The 26,169-nt window shown below is 33.6% G+C and overlaps 1 protein-coding gene across 2 annotated transcripts in view; it reads right to left on the bottom strand.

Moving 5' to 3' along the window:
* The window catches only part of LOC139485222 (uncharacterized), a 28,547-nt gene extending 5,267 nt beyond the window's left edge, over nucleotides 1-23,280 (bottom strand). For both annotated transcript variants that reach the window (XM_071269508.1, XM_071269509.1), the window contains exons 1-5: nucleotides 23,108-23,280; nucleotides 18,428-18,622; nucleotides 13,232-13,491; nucleotides 3,758-3,965; nucleotides 784-870 (exon numbers count right to left, since the gene is read on the bottom strand). In XM_071269508.1, the coding sequence (XP_071125609.1) occupies nucleotides 784-870; nucleotides 3,758-3,965; nucleotides 13,232-13,491; nucleotides 18,428-18,622; nucleotides 23,108-23,263 (906 nt within the window). In that variant the 5' untranslated portion in view covers nucleotides 23,264-23,280. The remainder of the gene's footprint in view (nucleotides 1-783; nucleotides 871-3,757; nucleotides 3,966-13,231; nucleotides 13,492-18,427; nucleotides 18,623-23,107) is intronic.
* Between the last annotated feature and the right edge of the window lie 2,889 nt (nucleotides 23,281-26,169).

Raw genomic sequence — 26,169 nt, 5'->3', positions numbered from 1 at the left:
TATCCTGGATTTCTACTAAACTTGGACAGAAGCTTATTTATGATCATAAGATAGTATCCAGAAGTAAATGTTGTGAAAATAAAATTCCAATTTTTCCGTATTTTACTTATAAATGCACTTAGTTTTTCTGCGGGAAAACATTACATCCCTCTGTGGTTGTAGTTTTTAAAATTTTAATAACTTTCTTAAACTATCCTTGGTTTGTACCCAAATTGGACAGAAGCTTGTTTGTGATCATAAGATAGTATCCAGAAGTAAATTTTGTAAAATGACAAATCCATTTTTTCCATATTTTACTTTAAATGGACTTTTTTTCTGCCAGGAAACAACACATTCACTCTGTGGTTAAATTTTTTAAATTTTTTATAACTTTCTTGACCTTTCTTATACTATTTTTTATTTGTACCAAACTAAGACAGAAGCTTGTTTATGATCAAAAGCTAGTATCTAGAAGGAAATTTTGTTAATATTTTGTACCTGTGTATCTGTATTTTACTTATAATGGACTTTGTTTTTCTTCCAGTTAACATTACATCCAGTCTGCAGTTAAAGTTTTTAAAACATTTATTAGATTCATAAACTATCCAGGATTTTTTACCAAACTTGGACAGAAGCTTCCTACAATCCAAACATGGTATCAAGCAGAATATTTTTATTGATTTTTCCCTCATTTTTGTTGATCCTGCAATTTACAGCAAAAGTAGGCGAGACACTGGGTTCCGCGGAACCCTTACAATTTTTTTATTAAGGATACTACATTGCAATATTAGACGCAATACTCACTGTATCAATTGCATAGGGTTTTAAAATGTTCATTGCGATGTTTAAGGTCTGGTCAGTGGCGGTACTGCAACAAAACTTGTATATCTCCTACAAAAGATGCATCGTTTATATAAGATGAGTGTTCTCAATTATCACGCAAATGAATTACTGCATCTGATAATTAAGAATAACCAAATTTGAGGATATGATTAAGTCATTCCACAGAAAAGGTTTGAGTTAGAACTAGAAATGTTCACATGAATGTAAATTCGAGCGATTTCCCTTTTGAATGGTTACAATTTAACTAACTTTGATGATTTGGTGGAATAACAAAATGCCGGGGTTTTAAAGTTCAAAATTACGATGATTTGTTTACATATATTCCCGTTGAGTCTCTAGGAATAAGTTGTAGGACAATATCGAAAGCCAACACTCCAAATTCTACACCAAATACGCCATAGTGTTGCCCTTTCAACCCGCGTTTTGGAATACACACAAAAATATATAGATTGAAGATAAAACGGATCTTTATAAAACACAATGTTTATACATTTTTACATCACTTAATATATTGACTTGCGATGTATGTGGATATTTTTGTATTAATCAGGATATATAGTTATTCGGACACCAGTGATTATGAACATAGGCATAATTCTTCTACTAAAAATTATTAAGCCGTCGTAAAAACAAAGGAAAATTAAGCCTGTTATGTAATTATATAAGAGAAATGAAGACTTTCGACATGAGCGATCTTCTGTTTTAATACTTAAGTTTTGACAAACTGAATACTATCAATTTTTAGGTCCTATCAAAATGAGTGCTAAACAGGCGTAAACCAGTCTAAAGAGAAGCCAGTGAAACGGTAAAAATTCTCTACATTAAAACTTAAACTGTCATCTCCCATCTTATCAACAGTAACATTACCTTTCCACAATTGTAGGGCGTTTGCATATCACAATAAATATGTTATGTCCGTTCATGTTTACACACTATAAGGACTTCACTTACAGGAGTAGGCTTCTAACCGAAAATTACTCGAAATAGAGTTGAGAGGAAAAACCACTGAAATTGACACTACGTGGGTGTTACGGTCGACAGCACAAATTGGTTGAAACGATGTGACTGTGTCTCAACTTAATACCAACATTTTTGGCGGTTTTAGATGTGTAGACACCAAAAAAGTCTTGTGATTTGTATTAATACCGTGTGTTTCCTTTTCCCAATTGTAACATTTTGACTGAGTTTGGATTTGCGTGGTAAGTGATGTATGCATGACAGAACACGCTTATCATATCGACGCAACAGGTGTCGTTCCATTTTGGAGTCATGCAATCCTTTTCTTTAAATTACTTTTGATTGCATTGAACTCGCATGGACAACTTTCTGCCCAGTAAAAAATCATGATCACGTAAATATCACAAAGTTTCGTATTAGAAACCTTACAACAGCATTTCGAAGCAAATTTATAATATAATTATTGAGTGTTTTACTTGACAATGGATAATTTTTCGCTCACCTAGCCCGAAGGGCCAAGTGAGCTTATCTCATCACTTTGCGTCCGTCGTCCGTCGTCGTTAACTTTTACAAAAATTTTCTCCTCTGAAACTACTGGACCAAGTTTAACCAAACTTGGCCACAATCATCTTAGGGGTATCTAGTTAAAATAATGTGTCCGGTGACCAGGCCATCTAACCAAGATGGTCGCCACGGCTAAAAATAGAACATAGGGGTAAAATGCAGTTTTTGGCTTATAACTCAAAAACCAAAACATTTACAGAAAATCTGACGAGGATAAATTGTTTATCAGGTCAAGATTTATCTGCCCTGAAATTTTCAGATGGACCGGACAACCGGTTGTTGGGTTGCTGCCCCTGAATTGGTAATTTTAAGGAAATTTTTTTAAATTTTCATAAAATTTGTAAATTTTTACTATCATTTTCCATTGAAACTACTGGGCCAAGTTCATATGTGTTACATTGTGGTGTTGTGTCGTTGTTCTCCTCTTGTATTTGATGCGCTTCCCTCGGTTTTGGTTTGTTGCCCCGATTTTGTTTTTTTGTCCATGGATTTATAAGTTTGAACGGCGGTATACTACTGTTGCCTTTATTTATTAATCATAGATGGAGATAATTGTAAGCAGCAAGAATGTTGAGTAAAGTAAGATGTACAAATACATCATCATCACCAACATGTGTTAAAATCATTTCATTGAAGCCGTAATATTATGATTTGAACCACTTGTTTACATTGACAAAATTAAAGATAATGCACCTTTCCCTTCTTAAAACAAAACCACTACAATTTGAAGTCCAAAGTCAAAAATTGGCGTATTCGATATACAATTTTTCTTTCATCATTGGGTCCTCCTTTATATCCTTTATTCTATACTAGGTGAAGTTAGGAGCAAAACAATCAAATGGATTATCAGGAATATTTATCAAAGGTATCATGCTTACAATTTGATACGCTAGACGCGCGTTTCGTCTACACAAGACTCATCAGTGACGCTCAGATCAAAATACTTGGAAAGCCAATCAAGTATAAAGTTGAAGAGCATTGAGGACCCAAAATTCCAATAAGTTGTGCCAAAAACGACTAAGGTGATATGTGCCTTGGATAAGAAATTACTTAGTACAGATATTTCGAATAATTCATACTTTTTCAAACAGTGAATTTATAAACATAATCATATAAATTATATTCATGCCAACACAAAAGTGCTGACTATTGGGCTGGTGATACCCTCGGGGACGAAACGTCCACCAACAGTGGTATAGACCCAGTGGTGTAAATAGCAAAAGGATACTAGGCAATCATTCAACGTAATTCATGCAAGAATAATATTCTGCTTATCAAATACACCATAGTATCATGAGTAATATTCGTAAATCTTCTATTTTGCCATAGCGACCATTTTAGTTCCAAATATGATCTGACCATTTTATCAATTTGATACAACCTTCAGGTAACCTAGAATATTACTGGTTCATACCTTCACAAGATTCATTAATTTGTGGATTGCTTCATCTTCTATCATTTTTCCCTTCCTCGGTGAAGACAATACTTCTAATGCGTTTGTCCATTCGTCATCATAAACGGCATGAAAGTTTTCTGCAATCTTTGTTGGTCTGTTTTTATCACTCAAATCCGTAAAATTTGGATTTCCTTCTGTAAGTTGTTTGCTGGCAAACCCACTTAACCTAGAAAACAAAAAACATTATCTTTCAAAAATATGGAAAAATCATTTTACAAAATGCTCTGAAACATCATCAAACAAATAAACGATCTCACCTGGTTTATTTTTTTGGCATTCCTATATGGGAACAAACGGTGTGGCTCTCCTTGTCGACCTCTTCGTATGTTCTGTTGAGTTGGGGTTCCTTCATACTCTTGTCAAAAACATGAAGATCAAAGAAGCCAGATCATTTAAATTCACATTCAGATAAAGTGATGACGTTCTTTAAAATTAACAATCCCAACTTTTCTGATTTGGTTCCATTAATATATCCACAAGAACTAGAAATTAAAAAAAAACAATAGACACGGCTTCCACTGCCTTATGTTTAGACTCATACCTCTTATTTGAAATAAGCGGTCATCTCAGTACTAGTCCAGGATCTATGACAAACGAGACAATTTTTATTATGAAATTATCAATATCCCCCACCTTAGAAGCAATATTATATACCAACAGCACATGATATGGCTGCTACTCAGATATATATAAGAAAAAAGAAGATGCCGTATCATGACTTGACAGAATAAACTATGAAAAGTTCTTTTTTGACATATCCCTGGCTCATCAACTTTTTCGCTCAGATACTGTTTAAGCTTTATAAAGTCTGCCAAAGAAACTCGAATCCTCATATGGAATTTACTGACCCAATATATATCATGTATATCGTATTATTACACTAGGACACCATATGTATCGTATTTGGTCACTAGCACACTATGTAACGAATATATCTTACCGTGTACCTTAACATGTGGTATTTAGACTAGTGGCCTATTAAAGGGATCAAGTCTTCAATACCGTTATTATTAATATGATCTATTCCCATTGGTCTATACATATAAAAAAAATGCCAACAATAACAACTTGTTAGCTTTAAATGTGTTTACTGTATCTATTTCAATCGTTTATTATCAAGTCAAGACAAGTTTAATACACCCAGGCACATATTGTGTGCAACTAGAGCAACATAATGTGGTATACAAAATAATAAATTGGTCAATAAATATTATTTTACAAATAAAAAATAACGCAACCCTTTTATCAGTACGAGTGAAAAAGAGTTTTTCAGTATTTATGAAATAAGTTCAGGATAGTACAAACGTAGAATAAAATTTTCAAGATAAATAATAATAGAGTTAACATTAATTTTATATTGGTCAGGCTTTACGAATCAGGTTCGTCAGAATTAATTCTGTTCTGCTTCAGCATTTTCCATTGTTTTGGTATCGGACGATTCAATGAGTTAAAATCACTGGGTTTGGTAATGAATGGACTTTTATCAGATAAACTATATGCTTCAAGATTTTGGTGTTTCTTTGTAATCTGCATGTTTTGGTTCTCTGTCACCATTGTGTTCGTATAATTCCCCTTCTATGAAAAGTGTATCTCTTACCAATAATGTTTTCTTTCGGCCTTTCTTTGCCTGCTTTGACACAGAATATAGGTTTTTCCTTCTTCTTTTCATTTTTTACAGGAAATTGTGCTCCTGACAGAAATATTTGTCCCCTTTAATTTGTGATAGTTCCTCATAACTAACTGTTTATCTTTCAAAGATACAAACTTAGTCATTATTTTTTTTATATTTTGTCTTTGCTTTCTAAAAAAACGATGAACAGAAACGAAATTGATATTTTCACCGATTCCAAGTTTTTTTAGTCTAAAATCTCTATCAGTGTTGTTCTCTGTATCCTCATTTGGCTCCTGTTTTATTCCGGATATAATAATATTGTTATTCATTGATCTCCATTGTAACTCTCCGAGTATCAACTTTACTAAATACTATTTCTAGGCATATTAATAAATACTAAAATACTCTTTATATAGCCGAAAGCCCAGCAATACTGGTGGACCCAATATTTTATTAATATAAATATAATAGATATACACAATATACATGAAGCATAAGTATCAATGCACTATAAATAAAACTTTCATTAAAGAATTCAATAGAAAAACTAGTAAATTGTGTTCAAAAATATGGGCTCTGTCACCAACGATCCCTCCCGCCAGGAAAAACCAACAAAAACGAGTAACCTCGGTTCAAACTCCATTCAAACTGCAGTCAAAAGACTACATTTTAAATAAAGTGGAAAATGTGGGAAACCTGTGTCCAAACCCAAATGCTCGGAAGACGGTCTCGAGAGTTACACTTGGACTGTATATAACTGAATTAAATATACTATATGGAATAAGTAATAAATCAAGTAACTGTTTAGTAAAATATCTAATCCCTACTAAATACAAATTAGAATAACAATTCAATTGAAAATTGTCCAGTCTGATGCTTGGCTAGAAGTGACCAACAAGGGAAAACATTCCTGCTAAATATCAGTATCACGTGATATGTATATACGTGTACATAAGAAGTACCAGTATCAATAGAATGCACTAGTACCGTTATTACAGTAATTTCCCACTATACTATCGAACCGTAGGAAATTATAAGTATCAACTTTACTAAATACTATTTCTAGGCATATAAATAAATACTAAAATACTCTTTATATAGCCCATAGCCCAGCAATACTAGAACCACAAAGAAAGGACGGGTAAAGTTCAGTTTACAACTCAAGTGTTTGTGAAACTGACATTCTCTTTTCAAATGTATCATCTATGTACCCGTCCTTACTTGTGTCGAACTTCCACCTCCCGTGTCTCTTAATGAACCTTTCGTTCACATCAGACTGGGCAGCAGCGGTAGCACTGCCTGCACGAAGAGAATGTAAACATAGATTAAGATTAGGGGCGACAATTCTAATTTTTTTTACAATATTTTCTTTAGCTGATGTGTAACTCATCTTTTTATTCTGATGTATCAATGTTGCTATACCCTTAGATCTAAATATAGGTCTAAAAACAAATAATTCAGATTTCTCATCTAGACTAGCTAGCTGAATATATGTATTGTACATATTGAATGGACAACCTAAAGTGCTACCTTTTAAATCAAAATTTTATAACCCTGTCGGTATTGATCAGTTTTACTACGTGAAATATGTATCTCTAAATAAACATCGAAAACTGTGATATCTTTACATTTTAAAGAGCTAAGCTCATCGTAACGCAAAAACCCTGAATAACCTATCAAATCATGGTCAAATCATGAACTATCAATAAATCTTCTGAACTTTCGTACAATGAACATAAATCAATAAGAATAGTATTGTTAATTGGATCCTTTTTTACTACTGGTCTACCGTTCAAACGTTTTGCAGATTCAGTCAGTGATTTAACATACAAATTGTTAGTAGGATCATTGAAGCCAGTAAGCTCATGGGCCCATTTGATAGAATATACAGCGGAGTCTATTACACTGGGAGAACTATGTTTTTTTCAAAAAGATATGTCAAATGAAGTGCGACATGAACTGGGTTAGCAAGTAATTCTGACTTTTTGTGTTCATTAATAAAAGTTTTCCATCGTTTGAAACCATAAAAGTACTTTTTACTGGTATTTTCGGCTTTGGATCCCACAATAAAGCTGGACATCTTGTTGGCTAAACTCCTAAGTTTGTTTTCCGGGGATATACAACTGTTGTCTATGGCAGCCTGGACGTTTTGTTCCAATCTTAAACCTGCAAACAATATTGATTACATTAAAATTCTAGTTTGATTGCTAATATATGAAATCTCAGAATATGTTCACCAATTTCGCCATTTTTACCACTACCTTAAACGACTGAGTATTCTTTTGGTAAAAACTTTGTACCTTTAATAAATTTGGTGAGATTGTTAGATGCAAATAGCAACGGCCAGAATGGAGCTGATTTCTATTCCGGTATAACAAGCGTGCTGTTAGCTTTGTCGTTTTCTACTTTGCGTACGACCATGGAAATGAGTGATGGTGGTGGAACTAACTAATTTGTTTCTGTGTTCCAGTTTTGACTAAATGCGTCAACTGCTTCCGTACCGGGATACTATATTTTAGAGTTAAATCGTTAACACTGTGTATTATAGTGTGTTGCGAATCTGTCTATTGTATATGGACCCCATAAGCTATTGATTTCATCAAATATTTCAGAATGAATAGCCCAATCATCATGATCAGTGTGTCTACTGAGCTTGTCTGCGTGTGTGTTGTTCTCTCTCGGAACCCATTGTGTAATTATGTTTATATCGCTATCAACACAAGTTTATTTAATGTCAATAGCTATATCTTGTAATTTCTGTTTCTTACTTCCTACTCTCAATATGTGAGGTACGTTTTGATTGTCTGTATAATTTTTGACGGTTTTGTCAGTAAATGTATTATCAAAAGTTTGTACAAACCTATTGACGCATTCTAATTCGCGCCAAGTGGAACTTTCGTTCCTTTCTCGTTCTGTAAAGTTACCGGACATTTCCTTGCAAAAAAGTTTTGCATTCAAATCTGAGGTTAAATAACCACCAAAGCCTACATCTGAGGCGTCACAAAACATTTCTATATTATCAATATTAAGCTGAGCTGATCGACATTACAAATGTCGACTCCAGCATCATTGAGCTTTTGCAATGAAATAGACCAAAAATGTATTTCATTAATTGCTTTTTTGCAAATCCTGACTGGTGCATCCCAACTTGCTCTACCCATGATACAATCATAAAGGTATCTAGTGTTCAATCTAACTTAGTCACCAATGAGTATCTGCATAGATATCAACTGACCTGCAATTCTAGATAAAAATCTAGATAAAAAAATGTCTACCCCTTCGTTTGTTTCTTCTATTAAAAATCTAATCTTTTTTCAGTTCTCATAATTCTATCTCCATTAACAAATATTTTACCTATATTTGTATCCCAAGTATACCCTAGCCATTTTAATCTCTGGCTTGGTAACCAAAAACACTTCTCATGTGCGAACAAAAATCCCAAATTTTCTACTTTATATTTAACTATTTGACTGCTTTCTATGCATTTTTCAAAATTGCTATCTCCACCCAACCCATCGTCTAGAAACATTATTATCCTTTTGCCTTCTGATTGTAAATGCTTAACTACTTCTCTAAGTACTTTTGTAAATATGTACCCTACAGTTGATATACCGAAAGGAAGAACATTGAAAACAAAATATCTCGTATTACCTTCAAAATTCCAAACAAAACCTAAGAAAGTTCTGTGTATATCTGAGATTTCCAAATGATGATAAGCAGATCTAATATCGAAACTAAATAAATAATATCCTTTTTGAAAGAGATCTCTTGCTATCTTGGTATCCTCGTACTTGTACCTAAATTCAAACAGATGTGGATTCAAATGCCTACAATCTAGTACTACTATTGGTTTATTTTTATTAAATGCTACTGTAAGTGGATTTACTACAGTTGGTTTCGAATAAACCTCAGAAATGCACCTTTTTTTTAAGAAGTTTGTGAATCTCTTCAACAACAAATTCTGCATTGTTTAAAGATGATCTGTTATTTTTCAAATATATGACAGGTATATCGACTTCTATTTAAAAGTTATCACTAATGACACTTGGTTTCGATTGAGTAATTTCTGTCGTATGTTTATCTTCTGGTTTGTTTACATTTGCACTGAATGAATTTTCAGCTTGATCAATATAACATTCTTTCATATTATAATACAAATTAGTACATTCAAAATTTTTAAATATACTTATCTTATCTTTCTTTTCAGGACAATCATTCGCCCAATGGCGCTTGTTTCCACGATTAAAACATATCCCTGTTCTCCAAGTAGGGGTTGGATCTCTCTCTTTTGTGGAATAGGGCAATTTCCTGACCGTCTTCGTTGACTTTTTTTTTTTATCTTATCTGACTTGCTCCTACGTTCAGCTCTATTTTGCGCCCTTATCATCTTCTTTTCATCTTCGGAGTCGTCGGCAATTGGATAAGTTGTGTACTCCTTCCCCACTCTCCAACCCAATTCGGATGAATCAGTGAGTTTAATGAGTTTCTGTCTGTCTCTTAAAATTGTCATACCTTCAACAATCTTGTCTCTAGCTTGATGAATGGATTCTACGGATAAATCTGGTCCGTCTAACTGTGCTTTTGCTTCCGTTAACTTCGTCAGGACTTTAACCTCGTGCTTATACTGATTTTCGTTCCCCTTCCGTTGGAAAGTATAGTTCTCCGATAAAGTCTCCTCAATATCTTGGACATCTGGGATTGACTGATATCTCGCTGAGACTGCTGGATGTTTCCCTGGAATGTGGATAGCCTGTTATCTATCAAAGCGGTGATTTGGTTAAGGGTATCTTGTTGTGAAGCAGATACTTCATTTTGTACTTCTTGGACAATAACTTGCATTACGGAATTATCTAAACCGGGGTCCGTCATATTTCACTGTTGTCCAGTCTGATGCTTGGCTAGAAGTGACCAACAAGGGAAAACATTCCCGCTAAATATCAGTATCACGTGATATACATATACCGTGTGCATAAGAAGTACCCGTATCAATAGTATTCACTAGTACCGTTATTACAGTAATTTCCCACTATACTATCGAATCGTTGGAAATTATAATTATCAGTTTCATCGTCTGTTGAAACCTAAAAGATTTTTACTCAAAACCGTGTCGATTGTATAAAGCCTAAGGGACATAACAACACTACTAATTAACCGTGTATTGAAATAAGCCCCGCCTACTAACCTAAATTAATATGGAACCCTACTAACCCAATATTGAATAAACACGGTCTCCAAAAAGTCAATTATGATTTATACAATGTCTTTTTAAGATCTTTTAAAGAACGAGTTATTTTCGTTTGTACAGAAATGGATTAATTCATCAAAAAAATGCATTCTTTGGAAAGGGCTATAACTGAACAACGAGAAAAGATAACATCATGAAAATTGAACTTGACCTTCATTTTGTCACAGGATACTACATATCCGTTCATTTACATGAAAACACTTTGAAGGTTTGAAAAAAAAACCTTCAATGTGTTTTCATCTAAATGAACAGACACCTGTGGTAGCCTTCTGTCCGCCCGCCTGACGTACATGTTATCTGTTTTCCTCATAAGAAGACATTGACCCTCTGCTGTTGTTTTTTATTTGGGCGGGGGGTTGTCTCTTTGACACATTCCCCATTTCCATTCTCAATTTTATTTCTCGTTTCACACTGAATTGAGGTTTATATGAATAAGGGAACGACCATTTGATATTCGGGGAAGGGGGTTTGGTGAGGGGAGGTGGGAGGAGGATTTAAAAAAATAATTCAGCCTTGAAAATCACCAAAAAAATGGAAATTTGAAAATAAATAATCCGACTTACAAATTAATGAAAATAACTAACTCGACAAGTCTTTTAAGCAATTTTAAGAATGTTATTCAAAAGTATGAGATTGCACCAGATTCTTCACAAAATCACATCTTTTTTCGAAAAAATAATCGGGGAACACTTCCCAAATCTTTTAATTATAAAAGAAAAATATTATTCAAATGTCTGAAAATAGGTTTTATTTTATTATATTCTCTGGAACACTTACCTCACTTTTTATTAAAGGGTCGTAACTCCATTTAGGCAATTGCCTTATGTAGGAAAATTCAAAACCAAAAGCTTGTCTCCTTATCAAATTGTTTTCACGGCGATTGTCATGCAAGAAAGTTCCGTTCTCGGACTTAGCCCCTGTTTTTTCACGGTCCATGTTTCATGTGATATTTGTGTTATTGTTTCTTGTTTTATCTGTTCCCGGGTTTGTCTTTTGTTCATTGATTACCCTTCTGTATTCTCTGAGAGTTTCATTTCTTTTGTAATTAAGTAATTTTGTTTTAAACTTGATCATGAGTTCTATTTTATTTAAGACTTTTAGCTAATTTTTACAACTTAACTTGTACTTTAAATTGTATCCCAGTTAGGAGTTAATCAAGTTGTAATTGAAATATGTTATAAAAACTTACTTGGCATATTTGTATCAGTGATATTCAGCCCCCTCTTGGCTTAATTTTATATAGAAACATATTATGACTTACAGGTGCAAAAGATTTAAATTATGTAAGCATAAACACCCAAAAAAACATACCAAAACAGCAGCCACATACTTAAATATGTGAATTACATTTTTGCGTTATCCTACACATTTGTATTTTGATGTTGGCCCTTAAAACTTAAGTCTTACACTATATCTAGATACATTATGCTTTGAGACCCAAATATTGTCAAAAACTTTTTAAACAGAACTTGCGTTTCAAGACTAAGAAAGGGTCTGGGAAACGCCCGGAAAGCATGATTTTGCATCATTTGTTCTATAGCTTCTCGGGGCCTTTAGTGGCTCCCAATACCTAAGTAATTTTTTTAAGCCTCGCTCCGATCGGCATAACAACTTTTAAAAGAGTCTAGTTACAGCCCAAATTTAATGCCATGTATATATGCAATACATGTGTACATGGCAAATGCAGTTGGAAATCAGAAGATTCATTTTTGCAGAGGATGATGATTAATTCTGATTAAATGGTACATTTTGACTCGCTTATATGTGTATCATTTTAGTGAATTTAAAAATTGTATGTTTTCAAATATTTTAAATATAGTTGTGAAAATAAATAATCAGTCCTTTGTTTTAATGAAAACGAAAAATCTTGCTTCAACAGTGCATAAAATAAATAATATGTCCTCTTAGTTTAGAAAAATAAATAACCGAGCCAAAACAAATCCCCCTTGTCCCTTCAGAATATCAAATGGTCGTTCCCTAAATAATACGACAAATACTTTACTCTCATTGTCTTATTTTGTAGAGTGTAACGCAATTTTTAAATTTCTATTGAAAATTCGTTAAGTCAATTTGAGTGCATCACTTTCATTGGACTACGTTTCACCCTTGGAAACAGTAATTTGTAATGTCGTCAATTATATATAAAACGTTCAAATGTATCATTAGAAAATATATTGTATTCTACTCTTGAACGAAAAAAAAGACTTTAAAGCGTCAGTTGTTAATGGTTGACACAAGAAACAGACTCATTGTGTCAAAATGTTTATGTGTGCAAAAGACAAAAAAATGTTTCGCTCCGGGGGGGGGGGGGGGGGGGGGGTCAAATACAGAATTTTTGAGGATTGGATATCGCTTGATATAAATTCTCACTTTTTTCTTATTTCAACAAGGCTCGTTTATCATAGTTTTGAAATTAAATAACTCGAGCTCATATCAAGCGATATCCAACTCTTACTCGTAATGAAACCTATAATTCTGGCTTATTACTATAACCAATGAAATAACTATATAAACTGTGTAAACAGTGAATATCTTCTCACTACAATAGAAATAAATGTATCAAGTGAACACGTACCTGTTTCTTAATTCATCGATAACCCGCTCGTTGTCTCTGTTCGCTTTCTGTAACGAAATTATATCTTGGCCTTGCTTATCAACTAATACTTTTAGTCTTGCGTTTTCTTCTTCCATGCTTTTAACATTATTGTGATTTTGTGGAAATGCAGAATCAACACTTTGTTGTCTTCCAGTTGTATGAACAGTAGCTGCTAAGTTCGAAACTCTTGACTGTGAGACTGCAGGTTGCTGGTTAGTGCCAACTGTTGCCGACATATGCTTTAATAAATATTAACATAATGGTTTTACACATTTGATATACAATTGATTATTTACCTAACGTCAAGTCAGTGTCACATATTTCGTATATGTTAAGGATGATATGTATACAACATACGCTAATAAATACTGGTATATATCTTGTAAATGAGAAACAATAGTAGTTTACTGTTGTTCAAACACAAATGTGATAATCACCACTTTTACTCATAAAAAAATCTACGAATCAAATGAACTAAAAAGGAAGGTGACCAGATTTGTCCACATAACATGGTAAGATTTTCTTACGTTAGCGGAACAGTATTTATTCTGCAACTTAAGTGAATTAATTCATATTTTCAAACCTTTCTACTTTTTATAACAAAATTCAAGGCAAGACAGTTTTATGAAGCATTTTATTATTCTGTTTTAGAAACTACAATGTTATTTTTTCTGCAACTTAAGCGAATTCATTCATGTTTTCAAACTTTTTTATAACAAAATTCAAGGCAAGAAAGTTTTACGTGATAAGAAGCATTTTATTATTCTGTTTTAGAAATATATGCTAGTAAATTCTTTAGTCAGATTTCGTTATCACAATTTACTTAAAAACTTAACTAAATTTATTATAAAAGAGTAGATTTCAGCTTCCAAATTGTGAACTTTCCATTTCTATGTAGCAATATTCCAGTAGCGCCTATAATATGGGGTATATATCTTCCAGTTGATACGATATTCAAGGGCTTTTAATTCCTACCATGATTGTCTTGATACACGGTTGTCATTAGGAAGCAATAATTAATAAAAGTTACGGATGCCTTCACAGGTTAGCTAACCGTTATAGAATACAATGTAGCTGTTTCACAGATGACAACGAAAATGTTCCAATTGTCGTAACTGCAATCATGTTCCCTTCCCCCCGTATGTGACCTAACAATAAAATTTATCATCGGGTTTGTACTAACATTAGCAAAACGAAAGGTGTAACACGTGGAGCATGATCTTGCGGATCATCTATGATCCCTCCAATTTTTGTTGGGGTTCGTACGTATTGCATTGCTTAAACTTCAGTTTTCTGTGCTATGGTTTGTGAATTGTTGTTTGCCTGTTTGTCTTTTTTTTTCAGACATGACGTTGTCAGTTTATTTTCGTCCTATGAGTTTAAACGTTCCTTTGACATCTTTCGCCTCTCTGTTGATTATTGTTTTCATAAAAATAAACAATTTGGTTCGATATTATGGATGCACTTGTAGAAACCTTATTACAAACGGGCATCATAATTTTGACGTTGATGTTTAAAGAGACCGTAAATTTAGATAATTTGATTGACTTAAGTTGGTCGTTTTTTTCGGCCATGCTCGTGCTTATTAATCTTGTAGCTTCGATAAGGGTTTCACATCCATATTCATTTGGAACACAGATATGACATAATTGTCAATAAAATCAAGATATAATCGTCCATAAAAATACTCCACGTTTAAAACTAAGAACTCCTTTTATATCAATAAGAATAAAAACATAGACTATAATGACTTCATATTTGTTTCACTAATATATGCGTACGATTTTATACAAGACTTCAACTTGCATCGCTTATTATATACATATGACATCTTCATGCCCTTATATATCATGTACTGTAGTACGGCGCTAGATTAAAACTGACGTGGAAAGATAACACCCGGCCACCGAAAGCTTCATTTTTATAGTGCCAAGGTGGTCGTGTGGTCTAGCGCGCCCGTTACAGTGCAGGCGATTTGTTGTCACGATATCTCAGTAGCATGGGTTCGAATCCCGGCGAGGAAAGTACAAAAAACTTGCGAAAGCAAATTCACAGATCTAACATTGTTAGGTTGATGTTTAAACGAGTTGTATATACAGAATGTACACAGCCAGGTATCACCATCACTGCTGGTGATCCGATGGATAAATTTGTTGTAGAGATGTCACTAGTTCAGACGTACTTATAAATATAATTATTTCTGTGACTGTATCTTACATTAGTTTGTAAAATCCTTTACTATAGATAATTTAGCTGATCTGTAGGAGGGGTCCAGATCCCGAAATCCCGGGCTTATTAAAACACGAAATCCCGAGGTCCCGAATTTAAATAAGTTTAAATCCCGACATCCCGAAATTCGAAAAAAGAATTCTCGTATCCCGAAAGGGTCAATCCCGAAAACCCGAGATTAAAAACACCCGATCCCCGAGTCCCGATAAAGGTCCTTTCCTGTAGAATTTAATAATGTCCTCCATGAAAAAATGTCCACCGGACACATTTTGACAATATTTACTTATTTAAATGTGTCATGGCCACAATTGAAAAAGTGTCCATGAACATGGACATTATTCACTACTATAATATTGTCCAGGTGGACATTTTTTTCACAGGACATTGTGTCCGCCAGGGCATTTTTTGATATGATTAAAGTATTAAATGATATCCATTGCCTTGTTATTACTGGACGCATTTTAACTTTAATTACGAACTTGAATTAATTGTTACTTTGACATAAAAATTGTCTCATTGGCACTCATACCATCCTTATCTTCATATCTATATATTTTAATATAATTATATACATGTTAGATGCTGTTCCATTTTCTTTTTCTTTGAGGAACACAATTAAATAACATTCACTACAAAAATTTGTTCTGCAGATGGACCATATTTCATAACTGTTGCTGTAAAATGCTGTCCACTTAGGAGACAATATTTCATGGCAATGGACATTATTTATTTTCAATTGCTTTCTTCTCTGACATAATAAATATTATAAAGTTCTTCATATTTGATTTTACACTTCCTTCTTATTGTTATTCTTTTATTGTCATTACCATTTGCTGGGAATTTCTTAGAACTTAAATTTCTCTATATTCACTTCCATCCATTTTTTATTTGTTTACATTTGTATATCGATCAATTTCTCATCAATCCTTCATATTTTATTTAAAATTCAAGTATAATAAAACTTTGTAATGACCTTTGTTTTACTTCCCTTGGAGGACACAATTTAATAGCAACTACTATGAAAATTTGTCCTGTGAGTGGACACTATTTCATATTGTTAGCAGTAAAAATCTGTCCTTTTGAGAGACACCATTCCATGGCAATGGACATTATTAATTACCAAATTTCAATGAAAAAGTGTCCATGTGGACACTTTTTCATAGGACACTATTATGTCTTACACAATACATTTTAAATAATTTGTTTTGTATTTTTAAAAGATAGTTATGCATGCAATATCATTTGAGCACGTACTTAAACAACAACAAAAAACTTTAAATTAATTTAAAAAGGTTTAAAATTTTGCTATCATATTTTTGCAAATGATAAAGTATTTGAATATAAATTAACTCATCATAGATACCAGGACTAAATTTTGTACATACGCCAGACGCGCGTTTCGTCTACAAAAGACTAATCAGTGACGCTCGAATTATTGTATGTATGTAAGTAACCTAACTTTTTCAGAATTTGCTGTGTAATATATATAATGTGATGTGTACACAAACATGACATTGGTTAATTGTATAATGTATGTAGTTCCTGCAAATTTGCAGCAAACACGCAGGAGAAAGATTTATTTGAGAAAAAAAATGTTTGTCGCAGGTCTGCAGCAAACACGCAGCAGGTCTGTTGCAAACACGCAGGTGAAATATTAATTTGCATAGAAATGTTTGCTGCAGGTCTGCAGCAAACACTCATTTGCATGGAAAATTGTTTGCAGCAGACCTGCAGCGTATTTGTAGCAAACATGCCGCAAATACAGACATTACTTTATGTTCGCTGCAGGTCAGCAACAAGTTCGCTGCAGACCTGCATCAACTATTTGCATGAAACCGATTTTTTCAGTGAGGGAATTTATAGTTTCCTATTAAATACAAAGTATTGAAGACTTATATAATTACTTTGATAAGCCACTATTCTACATGTAAATACCACATGCTTAGATAGTCGGTAAGACAAATTCGAGCGAATCCCCATTTGGAATTCGAATTTACTAACCCCCATATAATTATATCATATTAGCTAGGTCACTTTCACGCTAGGTAACTAAAAGTATTCATTTTTTTTTTAAATAATGACAACTCGGCCCACACTGCAACTTGCACCACTCAAACACTCTTACAACTTGCAGCAGATTCACTTTATCAAACTGGAAGTTCCAACCACTCAAAAAAGGAAATAGAAAAAACTCAAGTTTTAATCATTAGATTTTGTTCTTCTTCTATTAGCAAAATTCCTCCTTTTTTGGAGCACCCAAGTCACGCAGAGACGGAATTCGCACCACTTGATAAAAAGTACTACCAATGCACCCCTGAAGAAATGTTTTATGTCATCAGAGAGTTCTAGATAACCTTCTCTTAGGTAGGTTATCCGTTCTTTGAGCACCTGTATCACAGAGAGACCGGCAGAACCGAAGGCACTTGTTTCTATCCATGAGATTAAAGACCCACTATCATACGTTGATAGTTGGTCTTCCTATGGAAAGAAACAAGTGTTTGTGGACAGAACTTGATTCGCACCTTTCGAAAAACAATATACTACCATTACAAACTAGCACCACTTAGAAAAGTTTTAATCATCAGAGTTCTAGGTTGTCTTCGTCTCCTCTCAGTTATTTCCTCCGTTCTACGAGCACATCTGCATTACCGAGACAGAAGCTACAACTTAGACATTCAAACGACAGGCACTTGTCTAAAAAAAAAATTATAATATACCTTAACATATTATTAAGGTATATAGGATTTTTTTCTGAGACAAGTGTCTGTGATTCAAACTCCGTTAAAAGAAGAATTGACTAACTAATCAAACTAAGAACATAATTCATCAGTGCATGAAACTGTTTGAGAAACACGGACTGAGGCTGTTTGCAATATATCACCATAAACATTCAATCCGCGCTCGCCCGGTTTTTATCTAGTATATATTTATATAAATTAAACTAACCTGATTTTGATTTTTATGTTGCATCTCAAGAAGATCGTACTCTTCACTTAGGCGAAATAAGAAATAAAATTCATACACTGCCTCTATATAGTTTGAAGAACTTTGCCTCTCACGCAATGCTCTGTACAAATCGGTTCTCAGGTGGCTCTGATTTAAGGGCTTTTCTGGTTTGTATTCTCGTATAAACTTTGAGAACTAATAGAAAAAAGAATGAAGATTATCATGATTATATTGCTTGCAATTAAACATATCAAATATATAATATTATGATGAATCATCACCACAGTTGTTTTATATCTATAATTACGTTTTACATTATATATTTTGCATGGTATTAGACCACAATTTATTGATGAGGGTCAAATAATAAGAAGTTAGCACAACCATGAAATTGATGAGATCAAAAAAGGAGATCTAACAAGGTATGTAACTGCAGACGGTGGTTGAGAGTTGGTTAATTCTGGATTAGGTCATTGCATATTCGAATTAAACGTTTTTGTTTTTTTTTTAATTTGTTAATACAACTGAATAATCAATAGGATCCGGAAACAAGGAGGTCATTCATTGAGGTCAGCTTAAAATTACCAATAGTTATAGTCCAATCAAATGAGCCTTAAAGTCTCTTAAATATCATTTGTAATCCGCTTTCATCCTCACAGTATAGTTAATGATAGCATACATTGTAGCTTAAAGTAATCGAATCTTTCATTGGTGCACGGTAAAAACAAAAACACGGTAAATTTACGGAAAGGACAGGTATTTGAAAAAGGATTTATGACAATACATATCCTTGGTTTGATCTTTTACTGCAATGTTATTAACCCTTAGTAGTGATCTTAATGGATATTAAGTTTTAAATTAGGGATCAGAAAATTTATGCAACTGATTATTTTTTAATATAAATGAATTTTTATTTACGATCGAATAAAGTGAGAAATCCAATTTAATAGAGTGCCATTAATTTTTATTTTGTTAAATTTATATAAAAGCAAATGTTTTAAAAATATATCACAAAATGAGTCTAAAATTTCGTCTAATATCCAAATTACTGATAATTGTGTAATACTTTTAAAAATCAAAGAGCTGATAGCTCTGAGGTGGAAGAAGGTGAATAAAAGGTAACCTGAATTACCACAAAAGCAGCCCCACTAACCCAGGCTGCTTTGTTCCATTATCGTTATGATGTTTTTTTTTCCTTCAAACAAGAAAAGGTCATAAGTACATGGATTTCCCATCCGTACAATCATTTTCTATGTTCAGTGGACTGTGAAAATTAAGTAAAATCTTTAAATTGGCAGTAAAATTAAGAAGATCATATCATAAGGAACACATGTGCACTAAGTTTCAAGTTGATTGGATTTCAACTTCATCAAAAACTACCTCGACCATAAACTTTATAACCAGAAGCAGGACGAACGGACAGACCAGAAAACATAATGCCCATAAATGGAGCATAAAAATAGTAAGGCTGGTTACATACCCGCCAACTTTTGAAAGTTCCCATAGGGGTTTTTAGTGCACAACAACAATTTTAAGGTTACAATTTTAAGCGAAGTATTTTGCACGATCTGGATTGTCTAGAAAAAGTGTCATATTTGTATGATGAACTTACATGCCTTTTTCTTAAGTCTGTTTGCATGATTCTAATTATTAAATCGGTAGAAGAGATGAAGCTAGCAGATCAGGGTTTATTTTCTTGCGTAAGAATATTAGATGCTTGTTGAAATTTCCAATTTTGAATTATGCACACAAAGATGGACCTTTAACAGGCTGGGAACAACACTCCAAATGAGGGGTAACCTTATTGGAAGAACATTACAACCCACTGTAAAAAATGAGCACATTTTTATTTATATTATTTGATGAAACATTCCCCCAAGAACTATGCATCTATTAAGTACTAAATGGTCAAAATATGTCAAAAGAGTTTTCTGTTGTTTCTAAACTTATATCTTCTTTATTAATTTGACCCCTCATTTAGAAAAGTTGTTCCAAATATAAGAATTTTCCCACTTTTGAGTTTAATAAAAATCTTTAAAATGTTCTTTCTTTTATTTCAACAGTAAAATGACCCCTTGTTTTAGGAACAGTCCCTTATTTAAGGGACACCACTCATAATTGGGGGGGGGGGGGGGGGTCCCAACCTGAATACAAAAATAAAATATGTTACAACTAGTATTATGTCAATAAATTACTGTTCAATTAGACGATGGATGTATATTCAATGAATATTCTACAATAATAAGTAGATCTATTAATTGCTTAATATGTGAAAGGGCTGGAGGATTGATGGAGTGATTTTTATCAGTTACATCACCACGATGTTTGCGAGAAAAATTATGAGCTGATTATGTAGCTAATGATTAAATTTGTTTCCACTTGCAGTTTTTAAATCCTATATTTATTAAAATCAATCAAATGTCCTGCAATATTTATGAAAATTATTATCTTCCATCCATAGTTTGTCTTTACTTGTTTAGTAAACAAATTGTTTACATTTTCACACAGGTAAACTAATTTGGAATTTGAATCAAAGCATGTCTGAGTAGAATCTCTAATCTAAAATCGTAATTGTTATAATTTTATTTCTTTAAATAATCAAATTTATACTTATGAAAATAATCATGATTGATAAAATAGTATTGCATAAAGTTTACGCTTTCAGAGACTATTTATGTTTAGGTCATGGTTCTAGAGGCTTCTTCACATATTTGTAAACAAACCAATATGGCCGCCACACGTGATTACCTTTGCACATGTGAAAAAAAATTTGTGACAAAAGTCAGATTTCTCTTGTCAAAAGGGATTGATATTTATATTGCAATAAATTATTCAGAAGGAGGTACATTCAGTTTCAATTATATTTCTTATTCTATGAGCATTTAGAGTTTAATCAAATTCTCCCAACAGTAACTCTTTTCAACTGAGTCTTGAATAATTTTACAAATAGATTCAAACCATTTAAAGTAGAAAGGTATCTAAATCACATGACAAGGAAAAAAATGAATAAAGACACCAATTTAATAAGAAATAGATCCTTTTTATTTATTAAAAACAAAATCTTCTTGTCTGCAAAATTTTGCAAATTCGTAACTTCAAGGGCGAACTTGTAAACAGGGCGAGTTGTCCCGATACCAAATTCACGCATGCGTACTACAAATATCTACAGTAAAAACATCCGGTTACAAGTAAACAAATAACGTTCATGGATTTCATGTGGATGAGATGAAATCTATTAATTTACATAAATAAAAAGGTCATATTTACGATAGTGATAGTTTTTCAATCATAATTTACAAATTAAATGATTCAGATGCTTAATCATGTGTAAAAATCGGTGTCAGGAATCTTAAGTTGTTATGAAATTGTAATACATAGAAACGAATGCGGCATACGGAGGCTCAATGAGTTAAAGTCGGTCCCATAGGTCTTCAGAAGGCTTGACGTCTTCTTCCACCAAAAATGATAACTGGACCGAAAGGATCTTTAGGCCTGGTGTTTATTTCCTATTTGTGATGCAGATGTTTCACTAGTATTATTCCTTCGTCTTTGGAACCTAAGATGGAGATACCTTTCTTTTTTTAACACAAGCGTTACATGCATGTGTGCCCAATCCAGGGGTCGAAATTGGCGCTGGTCCGGTGGTCTGAGACCAGTAGATTTTGACAGCTGTTAGTCCGGCGGACCAGTGGAAATTTGTCGATAAAACCAAGGATTTGTATAGTAATACTATACAAATCCTTGATAAAACTCACTGAAAGTATCGCAATATCGGTTTGTTTGCAAACAAATTTACCTGCGAAATTAATTGCACGGTACTGGGGGTACTTAATATTACAATTGATCAAGTTAATATAGTGAATTATATAACATGTGAAAAATTGTCCCGGCTATTAAAATGTAGAACATTTCTGGGCAGCGCTCCAGACGACCCAGTCAGGCATCCTATGGTCGTCGTGATGACGTGGAAGACAACGTTGACATTTTTTCTGTCCTTGATCCTGATATGGATAAAGAAATCATTGAGATTATCAAACTGAAGCCTTTATTAAAATCAGGATCGAGACTCTCTCGGCATTTCTTGTCTATCATATGTAAAAGAAAGCATGGAAATAAAACAAAAAAATCTATCATTCATATCAGTGCTTGTCAAATGAATGTCATGTATGCAGGACCAATAGATTTGCAGCCGGACCAGTGGCCCTAATCGCTTGTAAAACTAGCCAGTTGCACACACTGTAGTGTCTGGTTGAACCTATTATTCGTATATCTTATTTAAGATAATTGTTACAACAAAATCAGGACCACTCGGTTTAGAATGTTATGTATATTTCGTTTCGTTTCGCTATTGTGAATTTTCCACTGAGTTTTGTTTCGTTTCGTTTTTGTTTCGTTCCTTGCGTTTTGTTTTCGTTTCCCATTTTAATGATTTCCCGACACAGTTAATGGGTCTGCATTGAAATTTCAAGATTATATCATCATGTTCATTTATCAGTAAAATGTAGTAATAAGTAATTTTGAGTCTTGAATAATATTCATAATTTTCCAAAACAAAATAATACCTATCTAAATTTATTGTCACACCTTCTATTTCTGAAAATACATTTACATGCATGCATTCATATAATAAATACATTATTGCAATACTTTTTTTCGGATATCATGACACACTTAACTTACCTCAGCTTGATACTTTGATTTAAAAGCAACTTCTTTCTCTAGATAGCTTTTATACTCATTCTCTGTTTCTCTATGATATTGGTAATATTTCAAAATCTGATTGATGCCTGGTCTACTCCTAAGGCTAGGGGGTATATAATAGCCACCCACTGGCATGGCTAAACTAGTATGTTCTTTTGGCTGAACATCTATGTGCTGCTATAAGAAAAACATGTCGAAGTTTCGGTTCAGTATAATTTTCCGAATCGAAAGACACCTTCATGAGTCTCTGGTGATAACTTATTGTAAAATTTGAAATATAGCGCGTAATACATTATTTCCTCCCTTCCATCAATTTTCAATAATTAAAATCGAAATTATAACATGTATAATAAGTTATTCCTGCAGAGCTATAAAGTATCATGATGTACCAAGTGCTTAGCTATGTTTGTATTCTATTTTACATTGTGTGATGAAACGTCGAGCCTTTTTTATTTAGAATATTTCTAGAATTCTTTGTGTGCTAGTGTGTAATTTTTGCAACTACTATTTCACCAGGAAAACTGCAACTTTCCACCCTGTTTGATACCTCAATTCGGAAAGGCCAATAATCAATTCTTCATTTCCGGATTAAAGCGAAAGTAGAATTTAGTAATATTTTAATCGGTTATTAGTTTCGATAAAATTAGTTGAGTTGCATTTAAAGCATTTAAAATGAAATTATAGCATAAAAACATCAAAAAATTGCAAAAGAACAAAAATATCACCAGTCTAGTGTTGAATAAATATTATCTATACTTGGCAACCGGACATCATCCGATGGTAAACAAAACTATTTTCATAAAATTTAGAAATAGTAAAATTAGAAATGCATTGTTAGTTGACATATTTTCAATGGTGCAAGATAATGTATTGTTAGCCAAAAATTTCAAAAAATTATATCATCAAGAAGTCATTGCTTATAAGACTGAATTATACTGACTTTAACGCATCGATTAATACATTCCTTTCCACTTGGTCCTCACTTACCTATAGGGGCATTGTATGGGAGAACTGTGTGTTGGTTGGGAAGACGCTTGTTGCAAAAAAGTAAACGATAAACACAAGATGAATTAATAAGTTTGTGACATAAGGCGGCAACCATTTGATTTTCTGTGGAGGGGGGGGGGGGGGGGGTGGATATGGATTTTTTTGGAAAAAAAAGTTTGTTTCCAGTTTTTGGAGAAAAAAATAATTTGTTTTTGACCCTGCGAAAAAAAATGTTTGTTTCACCCTCAGCTGCCACTATATGTAATGCTGAAATTGAAAGAAAAAAATTGTTTTCGACTTGTCGCCAAATAAATAGATAATTGTCTCTCGCCGAAGCACGGTGGGTATGGTTGTCCTGCGAGAGAACGTACTGTGCTGGTGATTTGGTCCTGACGGGTGCTGGTGGGTCCTGATTCTGTGCTGGTGGGTTTGTTTACATTGTATCAGAACGGCAATAAAACGACTGTTTTGTTGCTTAATTTTTCTCTGATGTGTCATAAGTACCATGCAAAGTATATTACAACAATATTATATTGCAAAAGTCGTGCAAGTTCGTTAAACGGAATTGTCCTGACGCTGTGCTGGTGATAAGAAAAACGGTCCTGGTTCTGTTCTCCTATGTCCTGGTTCTGTGCTTTTATATTTTAGTTAAAAGTGGCATATATTCAAGAGCATTGATGCTGTACTGTTGTTGACTAATTAGCTGTTGTCTGCTTTCTTGAAATTGACATTGTTGTGAATCTGTTTACTGTTATTATGAGAGAAAAAATACCCCTATTTAAAAAAAAAATTGAAATTAACTGTAATCTTATTTATTGGCCTGTTAATGGAACCCTTCTTGCCCCCTTTAAAGATAAGAAAATATGTTTACGATTTTCGGGATTAGTAATACGATCATTTTGCAAGATCACCAAAATACGTTGTAATTTATACAATACTTAATATAATGTAGATGATGTGGTATGTTTGTTGTCAATGGACAAATTTCCATAAGAAACCAAAGGAAGTATGTGTTAACAACCATACGTCATCGTACGACCTTCAACAATAACCCATAAAATAAAAATGTGAAAGGTTTTGCATAAATATAGAACAAAGGACTTTCTGAGCGTTTGAATCATGTCTTTAGCAGCTTAAAACACATTTGTTTGTGAACAATTGAGTGTTGACTATACGAATGACAATAGTATTGCGGGTTTGTTTGTTTGGTGTTTTTTTGGGGGGGAGGGTGGGGGAAGGGAGGGGGATAAGTTAGAGCGAGGTTACAGTGAAAGCTTGGAATAGTTTCCCGTAAAATTTTAAAGGTGGATTGTAAAAGAAAAATGTATCTTATATTAGCCTTGGTCACACCTTACCGGATAGCTCGAACGGACGCCTAACGGATAACTTTTTCTCAATCCGTTCATGTCCGTTGGACGTCCGTTCTTATTCGTTAGGCGTCCGTCCATATCCGTTGCATGTCCGTTAAGCTTCCGTTTTATCCGTTGACGTCCGTTCTGTCCGGTGGAAAATTTTGAGCATGTTCAAACTTTGAACGGACGTCCAACGGATAAAATGTCCGTTGAACGTCCGTTAGGCATCCGTTTTGTACGGTACTCGTCCGTTTTGTATCCGTTACGTATCCGTTATGCATCCGTTGGAGATCCGGTAGACCAATTCACCAACGGATGTCTACCGGACGCCTAACGGATAAAACGGATGTAAAACGGATATTAACGGAAGGATAACGGATAAAACGGATGACTACCGGATGTAAAATGGACAAATGCCAATTGAAATTTCTCATGGTTTATTGCCTTTAATTTTTAGATGGTTTATTGCCTTTAATTTTCAGATTATTTTGTTCATCCGTTTTATCCGTTACGCTTCCATTAGGTGTCTGTTTTATCCGGTACTCGTCCGTTGGATGTACGTTCGACGTCCATTCTGTCCGGTACGTACCCGTTTCACGTACGTTCAGTGTCCGTTGTGTGTCCGTTTGGCATTCGTTACATGTTCGTTAGTACACCAACGGACTCCCAACAGATACAAATTTTGTCAACGGATAACTTTTT

The sequence above is a fragment of the Mytilus edulis genome, chromosome 8 (assembly GCF_963676685.1).
Source record: "Mytilus edulis chromosome 8, xbMytEdul2.2, whole genome shotgun sequence".
In the NCBI taxonomy this organism is placed as follows: domain Eukaryota; kingdom Metazoa; phylum Mollusca; class Bivalvia; order Mytilida; family Mytilidae; genus Mytilus; species Mytilus edulis.
The sequence above is the reverse complement of the archived record's forward strand: the minus strand, read 5'-3'. Positions and strand labels throughout refer to the sequence as shown.